Source organism: Aspergillus puulaauensis, chromosome 6 (genome assembly GCF_016861865.1).
Source record: "Aspergillus puulaauensis MK2 DNA, chromosome 6, nearly complete sequence".
Classification (NCBI taxonomy): domain Eukaryota; kingdom Fungi; phylum Ascomycota; class Eurotiomycetes; order Eurotiales; family Aspergillaceae; genus Aspergillus; species Aspergillus puulaauensis.
Window position 1 is genome coordinate 817,873 of NC_054862.1, and position 19,406 is coordinate 837,278.

The 19,406-nt window shown below is 52.6% G+C and overlaps 9 protein-coding genes across 9 annotated transcripts; 6 read left to right on the forward strand and 3 right to left on the reverse strand.

Moving 5' to 3' along the window:
* Positions 1 to 526: 526 nt before the first annotated feature.
* APUU_60352S (glycoside hydrolase family 154 protein) lies at positions 527 to 2,809 on the forward strand (the record flags this gene model as incomplete). Its single annotated transcript, XM_041693583.1, has 3 exons — positions 527 to 1,427; positions 1,475 to 1,691; positions 1,738 to 2,809. The coding sequence occupies 3 exons, from the start codon at positions 527 to 529 to the stop codon at positions 2,807 to 2,809; spliced, it is 2,190 nt and encodes a 729-aa protein (XP_041559498.1).
* Positions 2,810 to 3,266: 457 nt separating this feature from the next.
* On the reverse strand, positions 3,267 to 3,751 carry APUU_60353A (uncharacterized protein; the record flags this gene model as incomplete). Its single annotated transcript, XM_041693584.1, has 2 exons — positions 3,267 to 3,692; positions 3,746 to 3,751. The coding sequence occupies 2 exons, from the start codon at positions 3,749 to 3,751 to the stop codon at positions 3,267 to 3,269; spliced, it is 432 nt and encodes a 143-aa protein (XP_041559499.1).
* Positions 3,752 to 4,181: 430 nt separating this feature from the next.
* Positions 4,182 to 5,985, forward strand: APUU_60354S (NAD(P)/FAD-dependent oxidoreductase; the record flags this gene model as incomplete). Its single annotated transcript, XM_041693585.1, has 8 exons — positions 4,182 to 4,215; positions 4,270 to 4,314; positions 4,378 to 4,478; positions 4,533 to 5,097; positions 5,143 to 5,390; positions 5,443 to 5,658; positions 5,708 to 5,800; positions 5,848 to 5,985. 8 exons carry the CDS (start codon positions 4,182 to 4,184, stop codon positions 5,983 to 5,985), a joined length of 1,440 nt encoding a protein of 479 aa, XP_041559500.1.
* Positions 5,986 to 6,083: 98 nt separating this feature from the next.
* Positions 6,084 to 7,394, reverse strand: APUU_60355A (uncharacterized protein; the record flags this gene model as incomplete). The annotated part of the gene is made up of 2 exons (XM_041693586.1): positions 6,084 to 7,208; positions 7,260 to 7,394. 2 exons carry the CDS (start codon positions 7,392 to 7,394, stop codon positions 6,084 to 6,086), a joined length of 1,260 nt encoding a protein of 419 aa, XP_041559501.1.
* A 216-nt stretch (positions 7,395 to 7,610) lies between these two features.
* APUU_60356S (uncharacterized protein) lies at positions 7,611 to 9,812 on the forward strand (the record flags this gene model as incomplete). Its single annotated transcript, XM_041693587.1, has 3 exons — positions 7,611 to 7,874; positions 7,941 to 8,150; positions 8,208 to 9,812. The coding sequence occupies 3 exons, from the start codon at positions 7,611 to 7,613 to the stop codon at positions 9,810 to 9,812; spliced, it is 2,079 nt and encodes a 692-aa protein (XP_041559502.1).
* Positions 9,813 to 10,668: 856 nt separating this feature from the next.
* On the forward strand, positions 10,669 to 11,518 carry APUU_60357S (uncharacterized protein; the record flags this gene model as incomplete). Its single annotated transcript, XM_041693588.1, has 2 exons — positions 10,669 to 11,065; positions 11,130 to 11,518. The coding sequence occupies 2 exons, from the start codon at positions 10,669 to 10,671 to the stop codon at positions 11,516 to 11,518; spliced, it is 786 nt and encodes a 261-aa protein (XP_041559503.1).
* Positions 11,519 to 12,261: 743 nt separating this feature from the next.
* On the reverse strand, positions 12,262 to 13,982 carry APUU_60358A (uncharacterized protein; the record flags this gene model as incomplete). Its single annotated transcript, XM_041693589.1, has 4 exons — positions 12,262 to 12,297; positions 12,361 to 13,615; positions 13,664 to 13,814; positions 13,856 to 13,982. 4 exons carry the CDS (start codon positions 13,980 to 13,982, stop codon positions 12,262 to 12,264), a joined length of 1,569 nt encoding a protein of 522 aa, XP_041559504.1.
* Positions 13,983 to 14,418: 436 nt separating this feature from the next.
* On the forward strand, positions 14,419 to 16,064 carry APUU_60359S (Zn(II)2Cys6 transcription factor; the record flags this gene model as incomplete). The annotated part of the gene is made up of 4 exons (XM_041693590.1): positions 14,419 to 14,698; positions 14,755 to 15,038; positions 15,083 to 15,207; positions 15,260 to 16,064. 4 exons carry the CDS (start codon positions 14,419 to 14,421, stop codon positions 16,062 to 16,064), a joined length of 1,494 nt encoding a protein of 497 aa, XP_041559505.1.
* Positions 16,065 to 16,971: 907 nt separating this feature from the next.
* APUU_60360S (uncharacterized protein) lies at positions 16,972 to 19,332 on the forward strand (the record flags this gene model as incomplete). The annotated part of the gene is made up of 3 exons (XM_041693592.1): positions 16,972 to 17,487; positions 17,538 to 18,478; positions 18,534 to 19,332. The coding sequence occupies 3 exons, from the start codon at positions 16,972 to 16,974 to the stop codon at positions 19,330 to 19,332; spliced, it is 2,256 nt and encodes a 751-aa protein (XP_041559506.1).
* Between the last annotated feature and the right edge of the window lie 74 nt (positions 19,333 to 19,406).

A 19,406-nucleotide genomic window follows, 5' to 3' on the forward strand; every position in this document is an offset into this window, starting at 1 on the left:
GAGAAGATGAAGATGACGTGGCCTTGTGTTGACCGTGGGTGTTCCTGGGAGAGCCGCACCTTAATCTGCTGAGTCAGTTAGGGTTATGTACATTAACCTAATTATATCTGGACAGTCATATTTGAATATAACAAGTCAGGAGAAATTATCTAATAATCTAAGAATCAGGATAAGAAAGGTGTTATCATATGCTCTTTCGTAACTGGCCATGTTAGAATCTGCAGGGATAGGACAAACAAGACATTTTTCAGGCCAGTAAGGCACTCCGTACATGGTCGAGTTCTTCCGGCCGCACGATGACAGTATACCATAGATAGAGGGGCCAAGTATAAAAACGTAACAGGGATACTAGACTAGACCAAACCCTGCAGTTAACTTACCTCTACGTTCCCCGCATGGAATCAGCCTAAGTACCATATCAGTTTAACCGCCTGTCAAGACTTCCTCCCGACATCCCCGACCCTCCGCTCTACAAAACCCCACAGCACCCAGGGAAACATCGATGAGTAGATGAAAAGCGCAAAACATGCCACCCCTCCCCGGATTCTCAGACAACCCGCTCGCCAGCCGCACAGACCTGATCCGCGCAGCAGCAGCAATAATCAAGCCCCTCCACGCCCACTTCTCACCAGACCGCGCACTCATCCGCCTCCCCATCTCAACAGGAACCCACTTCGACGAGCGCGCAGCCCAATTAGAAGGGTTCGCCCGTCCACTATGGGTTGTATCTACCTTACTCCAGGCTGCACGAGCACCTCCTACCCCAGGAAATGCGAGCGAGAACCGTCTTGGCACTTCGGATAAAGAAGCCCTCCACACCTTATGCCAGCCCTGGATCCAAGGCATAGCAACCGGAACAGACCCCTCACACGCTGAATACTGGGGCGCAATAGCCAACGGCGACCAACGCATGGTCGAAGCCGAAGTCATCGCCTGCGCGCTCCTCTTCGCACCAGACGATTTCTTCCACAGCCAGAGCGCGCGCGTACGCGAGAATATCACCGCCTGGCTGCGCGGGATGAATGGGAAGGATATGCCGCTGAACAACTGGCGGTGGTTTCGTGTATTCTCGAATCTGGCATTAGTTCTTGTATGTGGGATCTCCCATTCCCAGGTGCAGGCGGAGATGGAGGGGGATTTTGCGGTTCTGGATTCGTTTTATCTGGGGCAGGGATGGTCCGGGGATGGGCCGTGGTTGACGGGTGAGCAGGAAATCGAGGAGGAAGAGAGGTGTGTGAGGACGAGGCGGCGGGATTGGATTGGATGTGGGAGACAGGTTGATTATTATTCGGGGAGTTTTGCGATTCAGTTTAGTCAACTGCTGTACGCGAAGTTTGCGGTGGGTTTGGATCCGGAGAGGGCGAGGAGGTATTGGCAGCAGGCGCGCGAGTTTGGGGGGCAGTTCTGGAGGTATTTCGATGAGACAGGTTGGTTGAATTGGTTTACTTTGTCTGACTGGTACTGATATGTCCAGGCGCTGCTATTCCGTTCGGTCGATCGCTCACGTATCGCTTTGCGTGTGGTGCGTATTTTGCTGCGCTAGCTGTTGCTGACGTGCCTGATATGCCTGCGCCGCTGGATTCAAACGGAGCAGTCAAGGGTTTCCTACTGCGTCATCTTCGGTGGTGGACAGAGCACTCACAAGATATCTTCTATCCCGATGGGACGATGAACATTGGGTATCTGTATCCGTACGTGCCAGACCACTGCAGCATCCAGATAGCTAACGGCGATCAGAAACATGTACATGTCCGAAGACTACAACTCGCCGCAGTCAGTCTACTGGGCGCTGAAATCCATGATTCCCCTTCTCTTGGGAGAGCAGCACGCGTTCTGGACCACGCCAGAGTGTGCATACCCAGCCACCACTTCCGCAGCCCTAATCGCCCAACCCACCCAGATCATCAGCAACCATCCAGAAGGGTCTCACCACTTCCTGCTCTCAGCGGGTCAATTCGTTGCGTGGCCTATGAAAGCCAGCCAGGCAAAATACTGCAAATTCGCATACTCGTCGTCCTTCGGCTTCAGCGTCCCAACCGGTTCCCTGATCCAGCAGATCGCACCGGACAGTACACTCGCGCTGAGTCGAGACGGAGCGGCAACGTGGACGGTAAAGTGGAAGTGCTCGTTGCCCAAGTTTGGAACTGCTTCTGTAGCCGGTGAAACTGTTCCAGTCGCTCATGTTGAGTGGCGCCCTTGGACAGATGGGGGCGTTGTTGTAACGACGACGCTGATTCCCCCGACGGCGCGCTGGCCGGATTGGCATACCAGGGTTCACCGAATTAGACTAAATCCAGGGCAGTCGAGTTTGGGATCTCTTCACTTTGTTGAAGGCGGTTTTGCCATTTCCAGGCTTCCGCGCGACGATAGCAAGAATAGAGTCCTGCCGGTATTCTCAAATGAGGATGTTCTTTTGCGAGATCTCAATATTGGCACTGGTGAGGGGATATATGCATCTGATGCCAAAACTCTCGTGCTCTCGCATGCTGGGGCTAGCGGTATAGTGGGAACGGCTTGTCGTGACGGCGATGTTTTAATCGACCATGAGGCGATGAAGCCTGATTCGAATACTAATATCATGGTGCAGCGCACGTTGATCCCTGTTACGAGGGGCGAAGCGTTTGATGTCTCGGCGAGCGAGGAGATTGTGCTGGTCACGAACGTGTTTGCCGTTTCGGCTTTAGGATGGGGGAGAGGAAAGCGGACTCTGCGCGAGAGATGGTTGGATATGCCGAGGATATGTTGGAAAGAAGAGAAGTTGACGGAGACTGAGGATGTGATTATTCTAGACCTATCTAACCATGCTTAGGCTTTCACAGATACGTCATCCATAGTACATTGGGCTTCCTGATTGTCCAGTAATGAGCGAAGATGGCTTCAGGTTAGAATCAGGACCCTAGGGGTGTGGATCAGGAATATTATACACAGATAGTATACCTCAGTAGCTTCAAACTTCCATGCCTCATCCACTTTGAGAGACCGTCCACCTAGTTTCAGGGAAAGACTTTTGGCTGTCGCCGAACTTGAAATGTCCATTTTGAAGCGCTAAGTTGTGTAGAAGAGAACAACATTATGAAGAAGAGGGAAAAGTTGCAACGCAGTTATTATTATCATTAATATAGCCCGTTTTGAGGCAAACGCACAGCAGACGATATTGAAAGAGAACGGATGGAAGGCGATAAGTACAGTAACAAGTTCACGCCGGCCTCATTGCATGACTTCCCAAAAACTACCAGTAAAGAGGGCATTCTCTGGCGATATGTAGGCTACATATCCCCATCAAGCCACTCATATTTGAACTCCTCACACCAGCGGGAGTTCAGGTCAATAAGAATCTCGTTCTCTGTTGTTGGCCAAATGATACGCTTGAGAGCGAAAGAGAGGTGGCCTCCTATGTAGAAAGCTCCGCCTGTTTCAAACAAGATCGTCGTAGTGTTGGGAATGCAGGCTATGTTCCGTGTAACAGGTCGCTTGCCTGGCCTAATTTCTTCATCTTCATCAAAGAAATCGTCATCACCAGTGATTAGTTGCAGCCAGCTGTCCTCGATCCAGTTCACTATAGCCAGCTCTTTAGGATCACAGGTCCAGCGAGAGCGCCTGATTTTGATCTTCCGAGGCTTCTCATCACCAGGTCCGCGATTAGACTGTGGTTCCTCCTTGGTAGGCTGCTGAGCTTCGGAGCTGGGTTTAGACTGCGGGCATGAATTAGTATGGGGTTGCGGGAGATCTTTGGTGGGATACTTACCTCCATTGTGGGTAACAGTGGTTGTAGAATATACTGTTGATCAGAGATTATGCAGGTGAGGTTGAAGGCTTTGTAGAACTGTCCACACCATGAAACATGCGCTGCATAATCGAATGTCCATTACATTTATGAAACATTATCTGGACTCATTCACCTTAACTAGCCAGGGGTGTCTCTGGGTCGTTGAATGACAGAACAAGACGGCCACTGCATCGATGACTGTCTGTGACAGGACACCATTCAACGCTTAATTTGGTCATATTCATCTTTACTTGCACCATTATACTCCTCTTTAATAGACCTGAAATGAATGTTGACGGGACCTTGGGGATGGCACGTGACCTGCTTTGTGAGGGGCTCTCTCTCTCTTTCTTCTCCTTTATTATCCTGCTTCTCCCACCATATAAAGCGACAAGCGACCCAGAAAGCCTTCGATATGCAAGAAAAGAAATCTGTTGCCATCATCGGCGGTACGTGATGTTCACATTCACCATCCCATTGATTATCTACTGAACAACCCTCAGCCGGCATATTCGGCCTTTCGTTGGCTGTTGCGCTGCGAGACAAAGGTGAGTCATTTCCTTAACTAGACGAATGGCCCTTCTTGGTTATTGTATTTACTTGCTATGCAGGCCACAAAGTTACTGTCTTTGACCGCGCGCAGTACGACGCGAATGGATACGACCCCGCTGCCGACGACGTCCAGGCCGCTTCTGTAGATCATAACAAGATAGTAGGTCTCTAATGCCACAGAAATATGAATAATCTCACTGAGCTAAATAACTAGTTTCGCGCCTCGTATGGAACAAAACTCCACTACCAGCGCCTGGCGATGGAGAGCCGCGAGGCCTGGATGCTCGAGGATGAGAAAAGAGGGTTCTCGGAGCAAGACGGCCGCTGGGATGATCGCAAGCTCTTCTCATCTAGCGGGATGCTGCGAGTCCAGCCGTCGGACGGTCTTGGTGCGCTGGAAAGGGAGACGTTGGCTAATATGGAGCGCGATGGTCTCCGGGACACACAGTTTGTCAAGAGTAACACTGAGGACCGCGATCGCGCCGCAAGGATTGGTTGGGAAGACAAGCTGCTCGACTTTGAGATTCCAGAGACTTCCCCTCCTGCTACTTACGAGGCAGTTCTTGATTCATTAGCTGGCTTTGTGAGGTGTAGCAATGCCTGCGCTTACTATCAAAGGTTGGCTGTCGACAAGGGGGTGGAATTCCATTTCGGCATTGAAGGCGCGGTTGAGGCCCTTGTGAAGTCGAAACATGGCTCTGGCTCTGAAAGCATAAAGGTCACAGGGGTAAAGACAAAGGCCAGTAAAGCGTACAATGCAGATGTGGTTGTTGTTGCGGGTTAGTTGCAGCCCTGCAGTCATTCACACTTACTGATGACCTTAGCCGGGTCCTTCTCAACACAGATTCTTCCTGACTTGAGCTACCATTTGGAGTCCTCTGCAGGAAGCATTGCCGCCTTGAAGATCGACCCGGCCGACAAAGGCCTGTGGGACAAATACTCACCGGAGCGATTTCCCGTCATGACGTGGAAAAGCGTCCCCCGAGATAGGTCTGGGAAAGACACAGGCAGCATTTATGTTCTGCCGCGAACCCCAGAGGGCTTGGTAAAAATTGGCTATCGTGGAATCAAGGTATACACAGACAACATATCGTGCCATAACAAGCTAATCAAAGGTTATTCAGTTCACAAACTTCCAGTCCGCCCCTGCAAACACACCCTTTACACAGGACGGCCAGTGGTCAGTGCCGCTTCCACCAGAGGAGTGCTCTAAGCTTCACGAGTCTGCAATATACGCCATTAAGCAATTTGTCTCGATTTTCCTACCCGAATTCCACGGTGTCCCGTTCGATTTCACCAAGCTTTGCTGGTATACCGACTCCTTGGATAATTCTTTTGTGGTCAGTACGCGTAATCAGAATTGTGCCGTATATACTAAACAGCAAGTAGATCGATTACGTACCAGACTATGCAGACAACTCCGTTTTTGTTTGTACAGGAGGAAGCGGCCACGGCGCAAAGTTCCTCCCTATTCTTGGCCAGGTATTATCCACCTTTCTGCATACCGGCAGACTCTAATCCGGTCACAGCATGCGGCGGATATCCTTGAACATGGTGATAAGAGCACTTCATATATGCGCCCATTCTGGCGTTGGAGACCCGATGCCCCTCGACGGAATGGACTTGAGGAAGGACCGGATGGACCGCGAAATCTCAAACGGGGCTGATATAGTGGTCTTCTTACTAGAATTCAAAAGGGCTTCTATATCTTTTACAATGTAATGTCAGTCATTTCTATACACTTTGATGGTACTACTGACGTAGTCTAGATTGTATGCACTGTACTACCGCGCTGACCCCTCAAAACAAGAACCGCCAGCGCACCCCCCGCTACCAAGTAAACCGCCCCCGTAAACATCTGAACAGGGAAGTACGGCCCTTGGATGCTACTCGGATTCCTCAACTCCAACGCAATAACCTCCGCCACCGTCCCGGGCGGTACACAAACAAGCCAGAAGATCGCCAACGCACCACCCACCTCCTGCAACGCAACAAGCTCAGCCGCTATCGCCGGCGCAGCAGCCCAGATCGTCCCAGCTTCCATACCCGCTAGAATCGAGAACGCGAAGAGGGAACCCTTCTGCGTGGTGAGCGGCCAGAATACCATGCAAAACAAGCCGCACAGTGCAGTCGCTACCGCGGGGACACGGATGCGGCCGAATCGGTCACTCAACGCGCCGACTAGAGGCCGGCCGAGCGCTTGGCCGAGATTGAGTAGTGCACTGGCGAGACTCCCTGTATCGGAGGATAGCCCGATAGCTCTGGCGTAGCTAGCCAGACTAAACAGGAGTGATATATACCCGAGGACACTCAGGGACCCCCAAGCAAGGAAGAGGAGGTATCTCGGTTCACGAAGGAGAGAGAGACGAATCTGGATGCGTTTCTTCCGCGAGACTTTCCGCTCGCGCACGAGCATCCCACAGACGAGATTCACAGCGAAGGAGACGATCCCGAGGACGCGAAACGCCCAGCGGAATCCCAGGGTCTGGATCATGCGGTTTGTTGCGAGGGAGTAGATGAGGCCTCCGGTTCCCGAGCCAGCCGCGACAATGCCGTTTGCGATGCCGCGGCGTTTGCTGAACCATTGGTTTGGGATGCCGACGGTGGTGATGAAGAGGCAGGACATGCCGAAGCCGAAGCAGATGCCCTGGCTGAGGAAGAGCTGCCAGCTGGCTGTGACGAAGGAGGCGGAGACCATGGAGGCGGTTGAGAGGATGACGCCGAGGACGATGAAGACGCGGGTGGGGATCCATGGGGGGAGGGAGGTGATTAGGGGGGCTATCAGGAGGGCGCAGGAGATGCTGAGGCCGCTGACGAGGGCGTAGACGATGGCTGGTGTGCCTGGGAATTGGTCGGAGGAGAGGTAGAAGGCCAGGATGACTCCGTAGGCCTGTAAGGTCAGCTTTGTACGTAGTAAAATGTGGGATATCTGGTGTATTACACTATTGATCCCCCAGGTATGAGCGTTGATGAGGAAGATGCACAGCACGCATATCCAGCCATAGCCGCCTTCAGGGAAGTCGTCGGCAGGTGCAATCTCCGATGAGCGAGCCTTTTCCACACGAGACCTAGACATTTTTCCATAGTTTCCGCGGACAACCAGTGCCTTGTGGCAGCGACAGGAAGCTATAATTTATATAACAAGTGTCGGGGTTAGGGCCGGTCTCCGACAGATCCACCCCGATGCTGAGTCAACGCTGTCTCTCTCTCTCTCTCTCTCTCTTTTTAAGAACGCCACGCCGCGCTCCGACACTCTGTCGCAGTTTATCTCCGGCTCCGATGGTCGATCGCGATGTCTGATACTGCCTCCGCCTATGCCTGCGGGCCCTGTCGTGCTGCTAAGGTGGGCTGTGACAAGTCGCGGCCGCACTGCATGCGCTGTCTGCGCAGGGGCCTGGACTGCTGCTATGCGCCGAAACCGGCGTCGCTCTGTCGGAATTCCGGTCGTGCAACGTCTAATAGCAGTCGCAGTCTGTCTATCAACACTCAATCGCGTCTGGCATCTCACTCTCCAAGGACAAATAGTGAGAGCAAGTCACCTACAAGCTTGGTCCAGGTACAGGCCTCCGTAGTTACTAGTGACTCCACTGCAATAAGTGGATCATCATGCTAATTATGATAGAAACGGAACCGGGTTCCCAAGGCTTGTCTGCGCTGTCGCCAGTTGAAGATCAAATGTGACCGGCAGCAGCCATGCAGTCGCTGCATCAAGGCCAACGGCGGCCGCGACTGTCACTATCCAAGGCCTACGACTGAGCCAGATAAAGAGTTTGTTCCGCTTTGGAAGCAGACCTTTCACAGTGGGATCCACTGGTCAGGACTCGTTCAGAATGTATGTCCATCGCGGCTATATTGCTTCCGATACCTTGCGTTGTACTGATTCCTCCAGATCCAGAGTCTGTTGAAGCACCGTCGGTGGGCTGAAAGCCAGGAACAGGCCGACCAGCATGTAACATTCTCGTCTGTCGATAACATCTTTGGCAACATCGGTCCGCTGTCGAGTGCACCGCGGAGAACGCTGCTGTCCTACATACCCCCAAGGGATGTTGCCGAGTCATTCATCGCACAGTACCTGGACAGCGTTGAGCCGTATCACCAGATCCTGCATGTACCCACCTTCAAAGAGGAACTTGAAGTCTTCTGGAGCAAGCCCGGGACAGTTGGCGACGGATGGCTGGCGCAGCTATTTGCCATCCTTGCCCTGGGCTGCCAGCTACACTGCACACCTGCATCAACAAACAGCAACAAGGGCATCTCGCCAGACCGGCTGTTCGAAGGAGCCCAGGCGTGTCTGCAGCGAACGCCATTCATGATACGACCACAGCTGATGAGCATTCGAGCATTGTGCCTTTTTGTTATCTTCAAACAGACCAAAGTCATGATGACCTGCGTCGAATGCGACGCGCTCTGGCCTGCAACAGGCCTCATTGTCCGGCTTGCAGTATTACTAGGCCTTCACTCAACCGATTCAGCCCAGCATCCCCAGTTCGAGTCCAGCGAAACCACCATCCGGAATCGTCTCTGGGCGGCGGTCATATTGCTAGATCTGCGCCAGAGCCTCGCAGCCGGCATGCCCATAATCCCACCATCACGAGATCTCATCGCAGAGCCCTTATTCACAATACACCAGCAAACTCCTGCCCCTGGTACAGACCTTGTCTTCCCCCTCGTCCTCTACGACATCCTCCCCCAGATCTTCCGCATCCTCGAACTCGCCACCTCACCCCAGGTAACCCTCGCATACAGCCAAGTCGCCAGCTACGACCGCCAAATCCGCGCCCTGCTCAAATACCACGAATCCTCCTTCCTCACATATGAACATGAACATGAACATGAACATGAGCAAGACGAACAAGTCGCCGTCAACGCCCGCTTCCAATGGACCATGACAAACGTCTTCTTCCGCCGCGTCCTCCTCGCCCTGCACAGCCGTCTATATCAAGAACCAGACGCCCCAACCCGCTACCCAGTCTCATACTGGTCCTCGCTGGAATGCAGCATCGCCTTACTCTCCACGCAGCGCGAGCTATGGGACACATCCTCCTCCCCCTCCCCCTCTGTTTCAGATTTAGAAGCAAAAACAGCCGCGTTCCTCGCCCGCCTCTTCATCCAGGACTTCTTCCTCGCGGTAGTGACAATCTGCTTCCACCTGGTGCAGGAACAGGCCCCGCTTGTATCCGGGAATGGATTGTGGTGTCAGGGTCATGCGCGGCGGACGATATTGGAGCTGTTGCGCTCGTGTCGTGATATTTGGGGGGTGGAGAGGGGGGCGCCGGTTTGTCATGGGAGGTCGTTTCGGATGATTGATGGGATGGTGAGGTTTTTGGAATCTGGATCTGGGTCGGGGTTGGGGTCGGGGTCAAGGGGGAGTGGAAGTGCAAGTGACGATTGGGAGGACGAGGTTGGGGTGGAGGTGGTGAGGTGTACGTGTGCTAAAGAGGGATGTGAAGTATTTTCTCTGGAGCAGTGGGTGGACGGGTTTGCTGGATATTAGAAGCGAGTTTATTGTCTTAGTCTCCTGGTATGGAAATGGGGGGATTATAATCATGATTTATGTCTATGTTTACTGGCTCCCTGAGCTGTCTAGTCACAGATGCTTGTCGCTCTGTCGGTTCATCGGAGTCGGTAGGAAATAATCACGTCCTGTCTCCCGTTTTATGAACTAAGATATATTCAGTGGATATATATATCGGAGTCGTGGATCTGCAAGCTCTACGATAATGCCAGCAATCTTGCGGCATCAAAGCTTAGATAGCCCATCCCTCGTATATTGTGCCAGGAACGGGCGCGTGAGGCTTTCCCCGAATAGTGTGAGGCGAAAGTTAAATAGAAAGATCGTCAGATTAAAAATAAGCCACCATGCATCCCAGGTCGCAATCCTTCCGTGTAACAACGCGATCGGATTGATAATTTGATGGCGATAAAACATTACTGAATAAAATGCATAAGATTATTAAGATGATCCTGTATGTCAATGCTGAATCCTTCTGGTCCTGGTCCTGAATCCTTAATCTGAATCTGATGGTCAGATAGCGCTAACAAGCCCCAAGAACCCCCGGCGTTTGGGGGCCATTTTCCAGCCACTCAGCCTGCCCGCCTGCGCCGAGTCTCCACTGTCATTTCAGGGCAATTCTCGTTAGCAAATGCATTCCCAAGCCAAATGCAATCCAGTCCAACTCGGTTACTCGATCGAGGCTGAGCCTGACAGCCGCCCAGGTCGGTGGTCATTGCGCCCCCCCCCCTTTCTTCAGCACGATTCAGTTTCTTCACCTGCAGCACCGCAAATCCCAAGTCAAACACTCTCGCCGTTTATTTCGTTCTCATCTGATTTTATTTATTTTTTCACCAAAATGAGCGACTTCGACACAAGCCCGCCCGTCGGCTTCTACCTGCGACACAACGGCACCTGCGCAGACAACCAGATCCAGTGCAGCTCCGAACCGCAATGGTCCGACTCCTACGGCGAGTGGTTCAACTGCTGTCCCGAGGGCACCTTCTGCGTCGACAACACCTGCTGCCCGAGCACCTCGGGGTGCAAGGAAGCCATCGAGAGCGACCCGCACTGCGCGAACAACCAGACGTGGGACCTGTATTCGCAGGGCGGCGGCTATTTCTGCTGCGAGCACGGCACGATCGGGTATGTGAATAGCGGGCTGATGGTGGGGAATTCGAAGGCGAGTGGTGTTGCTTGTGCCGAGCATTGGATGCAGGGGGATAATTACGATGTTCTGACTGCGGAGGCGAAGGGTTAGTCCTCTATCTCTATCTATTCAAGGATATGATATAAGGATGCAGCTAACGATATCAACAGGCACACCCACCCCATCATCAACGCCGTCCGCATCTGCATCAGCATCCTCGTCACCAACCGCAACAGAGACAGGCAGCACAGACTCCGGCTCCGACTCCTCCAAGCGCACCGCCATTATCGGCGGCGTCGTCGGCGGTGTCGTCGGTGGTCTTGCCGGAATCGCGCTCATAATCGCCCTGGTGTGGATGCTCAAGCGCCGCCGACGAAAACAGGCCCAGGGCGCGACTGCGCTCCCAGACGGCGCCGAGGGCAGCGTACCGGGGACTACAGTGCCGGCCAACGAGTACAAGGGGGCCTTTGGGGAGCTCCCTGATACCCATGTCCGGTCGGAGCTGTCTGGGTCTCCGAATGGGATGGCGCATGAATTGCCTGCTGAGACGAGTCGGTAGTGCTTAGTCTTTCCTTTATTTTTTTTTTTATTTTGTTTTTTATACCCGCTGGCGCAGTCGTGGCCAGCCTAATTGTCTTTCTACTTTCTTGTACATGGCATTTGAATAGCGCTGCATTGGATCTATTACGATGTACTCTACCCTATGAAATGCATCCGAGCGTGGTTGGAGAGAATCAAACCTGAATCGTTAAACTCTTGTATTGGCAGTCACAGCATCAGCACGTCGTCTAAGCCGGTATTCAGGCTGGAGGCTTCGTACTCAATTAAATAAACAAGTCCCGGAACTGGGACGGATGCGATACTTCCACCACCAGACAACCCATTATTGCGGATCTTATAATCTGGTATCGTTGTCCGAGTCGACCTCAGGTCTTCTTAGTTTCAGCTTCCTGGTCCCAGGAGACTTCTTCTATGATACAGAACAGCAGACTGGGCAGTGGAGTGGATTCACGATCTAAAATAACAACCATCTCCGGGTGAGCAACGCTACCTTCGTTATTGTTTCTTTACCTACGGAAGGCGCTGGATGGAGTCGTGGATCTAATCATTTCGGGCTTGAAGCTGTTTGAATTCCTCTATCGGGGTTCGTGTCGTATTCTAGTTAAAGCCGGGTGACGGATAACAAGGGCCTGTTAGATCTGGCAGAGTGGGAGAACAACCGCAAGGTGTAATTAATCTAAGATATCCATCTACCCAATTACTAAAGAATATAAATCGATCAACCACCTACAAAACCCCTACTCACTCCCTCCTCGTAAACACCAACTGACACCCATCCTACAAGATCAGCACCAAATAACGCAACATCAGAGAAAGAAAAGAGAAGAGAAGAAAACATACCATCGGAAACAACGTCGCAAACACCCTAATCTCCTCAGACCTCTCGGTAGGCACATGCTCCCAATCCAACTCCAGCGCCGCCTTGCCAATCATCCCCGCCATCGACAACGGCACATACCGTCTCGCCAGACAATCATGCGGGCCCGCCCCAAACACCAGCCAGTTCTTCGTCTGCTTCTCTGCATCTCCCGTAATCCAGCGGTCTGGGTCGAATACGTCCGGGTTGGGGTATGCCGCTGGGTCATGCAGGGCTGGATAACAAGATGGGATAATCATTGCTCCTTTGGGGACTGTATAACTCTGTGTAATGGGGAATGGTTTCGTTGCGAGATAAGGCACGAAGATAACAGGTGGTCTGTGTCGCAGGAGCTCCTTAATCACGGCGGCCGTGTAGGGCAGATTCTCGAGCATGGGGAGGTCAAAAGGTTTAAAGCGGTCTCCGTTTCTGGCGGCTAGGTTTTCGGCCCGCAGCTTGGTGAGGACGTCGGGTCGTTGGGCGAGGATCTGGAAAAGCCAGGTTGTTGCGCTGGAACTTGCGTCCTGGGACGCGAAGAGGAAGGTGAATAGGGTTTCGGAGATTTCGGTGTTCGTGAATTCGCGGATCAGGTTGGGTGGTTTGGGAATCTCTGTTTTGCCGTCACCGGCGGCTAGGGCTTCGTGGTATCTGGCTGACTCCATCATGTGTAAGACCCAGTGGTCGACGATGCAGGTTGGTTCAGCGCCGGTGGCCATGTTGGCTTTACAAGCGGCCGCAGCTTTTGCGAATTCGGCGTGGACGGCGTTGGCGGTGCGCTTTCCCAACCAGGGCTTTGTGTATGGGATGTAGATTGACAGCGGGACATTGACGAGCTCGAGCGCGGCAGTGGCGAGGTAGAAGTCGTCTGCGATTTTCTTGACGGCGTCTTGGGAGATGTACTCGCCGAAGAAGGTGCGGATGGAGAGGGCGCAGTTGATCTCGCGGAATAGGGTCATGAAGGCCATGGGGCGGAGACTGTTGGCAGCGCTGGCTGTGACAAACTTGTCAAAGTAGTGCGCCAGAACGCGTTCTTGGGCTGGGAGGTAGGTGGATATGGCTTTGTTGGTGAAGAGAGGGGCGAGCCCGCGCCGGTACTCGGTGTGCGCTTTGCCTTGGAGGAAGACCCAGGCCTTGTGGCCCAGGATCTCTTTGGCCATGGGCACGATGCAGGGTTCGGCGTATGTTGGGGATTTGAAGACTTTGTGGGCGAGGTCGCGGTCAGAGGCGAGCACGACGAACCTGCTGGTCAGTAACAGCAGTAACAGTTATGCAGAGGTTGGGACGTACTTGTGAAAGATTGATACACAACTGAGTGGTCCGCTTGCCCACTGCTCCAGGTAGGACTCGAACCTGGGATGCAGTGCCTGGATGAACGGGCCCATCAGAGGGATTTTGAATGCAGGTCCGGCAATGGAGCCTTTTCGCCAGATGTACATGACTGAGATGTTAGACGGGATCACTATATTTGGTGGGTATTACCTTGATCATAGACAACGACGCCGAGCAGGATTGTGACGACGTACTGCCACGCAGCCCAGCCGGTTCCTGCGTTTGTCATGGTGGGTTTCGACCATGACTCCGAGATATTATACATTGGAGAGTCCATGCTGGGTATAAGTCGTTATTCGTAGAGGTGGAAAGTCAGAGATGGGAGGTATTTATACCCTGACAATAGCTAGGGGTAACACATCAGACTGTTATTTAAACTACATAAGCATATTGCATGCTTACAATCAGTCAGTATAGGCATCCCGATTGGGACTAGTCTCCGATTGGGGCTCCCGTCTTGGCGCTTTCGGAGACTAGTCCCAACTGGGCTAGTGCAGGCACATCTCCGAATGAAGCCCGACTGATTTTCTGCTGACACTCAGTCCATAACCCGTTCGGTTGCCTGATCAATTGACCGTCATGCTGTTCTGCTACTGACGGTTCCATTCGAGACGTTTACTGTGGACAGTGGTTGAAGACTGCCAGTCCAGTCACTCCTGCTCCCCTGTAGGTTGAGTAAACAACCCTGGATTGGCCGTCTACTGGTATCTGCAATGCGCCCAACTCTTCGTCGCTCCTGTGCTGCCTGTGCCAAGTTCAAGCACAGCTGCGACCTCCGCACTCCGCGCTGCTCTCGCTGCATCAAGCGCAACGTCCCGTGCGTCTACGCGAACCAGCCCTTGACTGCCCCGCCCGCCGCTCTCAACCAGGACGCCGGCTCGCTAGTTCCTGCGACTGGCTTGAGCGAGTATAGATTCGGGTCTCTGGATCCATTCGACTCGTATCCCCCGACCAGACTACCCCGGGAACATGTCCAGCGTCTCATATATAGCTGTATGTCGTCGTCTTCTATTTTATCTTCTGTCTTTGTCTTCTGCTGATCGTAACAGTCCTGCATAAAATTGCCTTCCAGTACTATCCACTCGACCTGAATGCAACGTCAAATCCATTCCTTGTCTCGTGGTGGCCTCTGGCATTGGGTGATCCCGCGCTCTTCCACGTCTCGCTGCAGACGGCATGTCTTGATGAGGAACTGCTCGCCCAGAAGGGCTTCCATGCGTCGGAGATCCTCATGGCCGACTCTGTAGCGTTACTCCGCCGCAAAGTGCAAGATCCGTCTCTGGCTGTTCAAGATGGGACGATGAACTCGGTCATCACCTTGGCTGCTATTGAGGTAGTCTCCTCCCGAAGACTATTTACCACTACTGACAATATTAGTTCGGCAAAGGCAATATCAAGGTCAGCCAGATGCACGTCGACGGCGCAAAGAAGCTAGTAGAAATGAGAGGCGGCATCAATTCAGTACGGCAAACCAGTCCGTTGACTGCGCGGATGATCAGCTGGTAGCCCTGCTCTAATATAACACTACTCATTATACACCACTAACAGGCCTAGGGTATCGATGCTCGTAATGGGCCATCCGCAGTTCTCAACACAAGACGACGTCGGAATCGGAGACGGCATCCCTCTTGTACCGGAGTGGCAGCTGGATATGTCCACGGACGACCCATACCTCCAAGCCACCTTGGACCTCATATGTGATAGCGAAGTTCGCAATGTCTTCGCCCGTCTACGCAATGTCTTTACCAGAGCACGCCGGCTGCCTTTGTCAAGTACACGGCTTCACGATTTGACCTGCTTCGTTATACACCGATTACTCGCAACAAACCCATCATCTTCCTCGCCATCACCCTCACCATCATCACCCATCACAGAGAGCATCCGCCACACCACAATCCTGTACATGTTCATCATCCACGGCCCAACATACTACTCCCACGACTTCATAATGGGCACGATCGCCACGAACCTAATCACAAACCTCATCCACCTCGACTCAACATCCCGCTTCCCCGTCTCAATCGACGTCTGGTTTCTAGCCATCGGGCTCGTCGCGTCGTCAAACACGCCGAACTATCAATGGTTTGCGGACCGAGCTCAGAGCATAGTCCACCCGCTGCAAATACACAGCTGGGATGATGTCGTTATGCACGTGAAAACGGTGCTGTGGCTGGAGACCCCGGATGATACTGTTTTCAGGTCGCATTGGGATGCTATTCTTCCACGGCCTGTTGTTACAGATGTTACGGAGATTGCAGATGCAGATACAGATATTACGGGTACGTCGTGTACTACCGGTCTAGCCTTGCCGGATACAGTCTCCCCGAGTGCTCTTGTATTAGACACGAATATAATGTAAATACACATAAAAATAATTAAAATAGTAACAGATACAATCTATATTATTCCACACTTCTACCACAATCAAACCATCCACCCCCACTCAACAAGAACAGCCAGAAAAACCTCAACCCACACACACCCACTCCCATTCCCATTCCCATGCCCATTCCCATATCCATTACCATGTCTATATCCATTCTGGAGAGCCCACTCAAGCGCCCCAAAAACCCTATACCCCTCTCTCCCCCTCGGCACCGCACAAACAGCCAGACAGGCATCCGGACATGTCACCGCCGCGTTTAAGATGTCGAGTTTTGCCCCGTCGTCTTGCTCTACTGTTGTCGTGTACCCGGACTCTGTGGCCAGGATGTGCAGGACTGTGTAGAAGGGGGTGGAAGAGGAGGAGTGTGGCCCGATGAGCAGGATCCAGTGGGTGGGTGGTGTTCGTGGTGCATTGGTTGAATTTGGGGGGGTTATGATTGTGAGGGTTTGGGGGGGCATTTCTGTTGTCTTTTTTTTTTCCAAACTGCGGTTGATTTGAGTGAGTAGGCTACGGGTTGTGCTGGTTTATATTTGTCTTGTTGTATCTGTTTCATTGTTGACATTGGTCATTATACTGTATCATGTTCAATAGACATTGTCGCTTTATACTTATTATGTAACAGGTTACAGAGGCAATATACATTGTTGACCTCCCACGTGCATCCACCCTAAAACTAACATTACTGATACCCGACTAGAGAGCTTATTAGTCCTTAGCCCACACCAATGGAAAGAGCAGGGTCCAGCACGGGGAATCCGCCCGATCAGAATGCGACACCGGCCGGTCTTGGCCGCAGATGCACGCTTGGCACGAGGTACTTAAGAACGCAACCCCTTAGTAGTATTACTTCTTTTTATCCGTAGAAGTGAGTAAGATCAAAATGCAGTTGTCGCGCTCAATTAGCCTCATTCTCGCCCTATGCGTAGGCGCAATCGCAGCTACCTCTCCAGTTCGAACGGCCAACCTACCCATCTCGGCCCTGACAAACGAGGTCGATTCCGACCAGTCGGTCGTGTATTACGGGGGAAGTCTGAATAATTCCTTGCTAATCGGAAATGACGGCGGCGCTGCAACGGGTGGAATTCGCAGCTTCGGCTTCACACACAACCTAACCCTAACACAGACCGCGCACGTCAGACCAGGCCGAACAAAGGCCGTGGGTGTGCTGTACGATATCGATGCCCGGGGAAAAGATGTAATTGTTTCAATCGCTGCCCCGGACTCTTTCATCCGGCTGTTCGATGTAAACGGTATGAGGGAGGTTCCTGTCCAGAAGAAAGCGCTTGGGGATTGGTCGTGTCTGTGTACGTGGGGGGATTACTTCTTTCTTTTTGGGAAGAAGGTCGCGATGCAGTTCTTGGTTAGGGAGAGTCGCGGAAACGTGGAAATACTCGAGGTTGGTTTTTTGTTATAGACATTATTTTGTGTGCTGATACTGAGGGCCAGATTCAAACGTTTCCACTGCCCGTGGAACCGAGCTCTTGTGCTGTCGCGGATCAAGACAATACTGTCTATTTTGCCGGAGAAGACGAGACGCTCTATTCATTTACAGCTGCGGAGTCCACAGCAAGCCCAGATATAGAAATCATCGGACAAGTCACCGACGAGATAACAAGACTGGCTGTCTACATATCAGACGCAGACACCCACTCCATCCTCGTATCCCAAACAGACACGATCGAAGTCTACACACCAGACCTGCAACTGAAAGGCTCTTTATCAATAACCGGATCAGAAGACATCGAAATCTCCGGCCTATCAATCCACCAAGCCAATTCAACACAATACCCATACGGCCTGCTAAGCTTCGCCATCGAATCAGACCTAGGAACCGGGTACGGCACTGCCTCGCTCGAGCCAGCATTTCAACAACTTCCCTTGAAGCCAAATACATCATATACCCCTCGAAAAACACACTCACCCCATCCAGCCCCAGCCCAGAATGGCTTCACGAACACAAACGGGACACTCTCGTGTTTCGCCGGCTTCACCGGTCCACAATGCAAGACACCCACCTGTGCTAACGCCTGCTCATCAAACGGATCCTGCATCGGACCCAACGAATGCCTCTGCACCCCCCCACGGGCCGGACCAGACTGTTCCTGGATCGGCGTCTCAGCAACATACGAAACCGCCGCGAACGGAGGCGACGGCGACGACCCCGCGATCTGGATTTCCCCAGCAAACGACAAAAATAAATCAACTATCATCACGACCACAAAGTCCGAGATCGGGGCCGGGCTGGCTGTGTTTGACCTAAGGGGCAATTTTCTCCAGACGGTTTCTGCGGCAGAGCCGAATAATGTTGATGTTGTTTATGGGGTTCAACTCGGGGAGAGGATGGTGGATCTGGCTTTTGCGGCGTGTCGGGGGGATGATACGCTTTGGTATTTCCCACAAGTATAAAGAGAGATAGAGAGAGAGTTTGCTAACATCCGATAGTTTCTTCGAAATCACACCCACCGGCCACCTAAAGTCCATCCGCGGCGGAAACCAGCCTACACCGGAAGACTTCACCGTCTACGGCTCATGCACCTACCGCTCCCCAAAGTCCGGGAAGCAGTATGTATTCGTGAATGAGAAGTCCGGCCGGTATCTGCAGTACGAGCTCCATGCTTCAGCTGGCAATAACGGCACTGCACTATCCACAACCCTAGTCCGGTCTTTCATTGGCGGCTCCGGCGGACAGCCTGAGGGCTGTGTGGCGGATGAAGAGAACGGGTGGTTGTTTGTTGGTGAAGAGGCGCTGGGTGTATGGCGGTATGATGCTGAGCTAGGACCGGAACCAGACACAAATATAGATGAATCTGCGAATGGGACTCTAATCGCCAAAGTCGGCGACTCGCTGTACGCAGACGTCGAAGGTCTCTCTCTCCTGTACGGCAAGACACCCGATCAAGGGCTGCTGGTTGTATCGTGCCAGGGGGTGAGTGCGTTCTCGGTCTTGCGGCGGGCGACGCCGCATGAGCATGTCCTTACGTTTACGATTGGGGAGTCTGAGGATGGGGCTGTTGATGGGGTGACGAATACCGATGGGGTGGCTGGGGTTGGGACGCGGCTGAATGGGGATTTCCCTGCGGGGTTGCTGGTTGTTCATGATGATGCGAATCAGCTGCAGGGGGGTGGGACGGCGGAGCTGGCGAGCTTTAAGCTGGTTAGTCTTGGGGATGTGCTGGGGGCTGGGGAGGTGGGAGGCGAGGTTGATACGGAGTGGGATCCTAGGTTGGCATCGTATACTTAGGGTATAAACCTGAGATATTGAAGATCTGGACTGTTAAACTACACCAGACAAGCTATACTTGAGCATAAGATTAA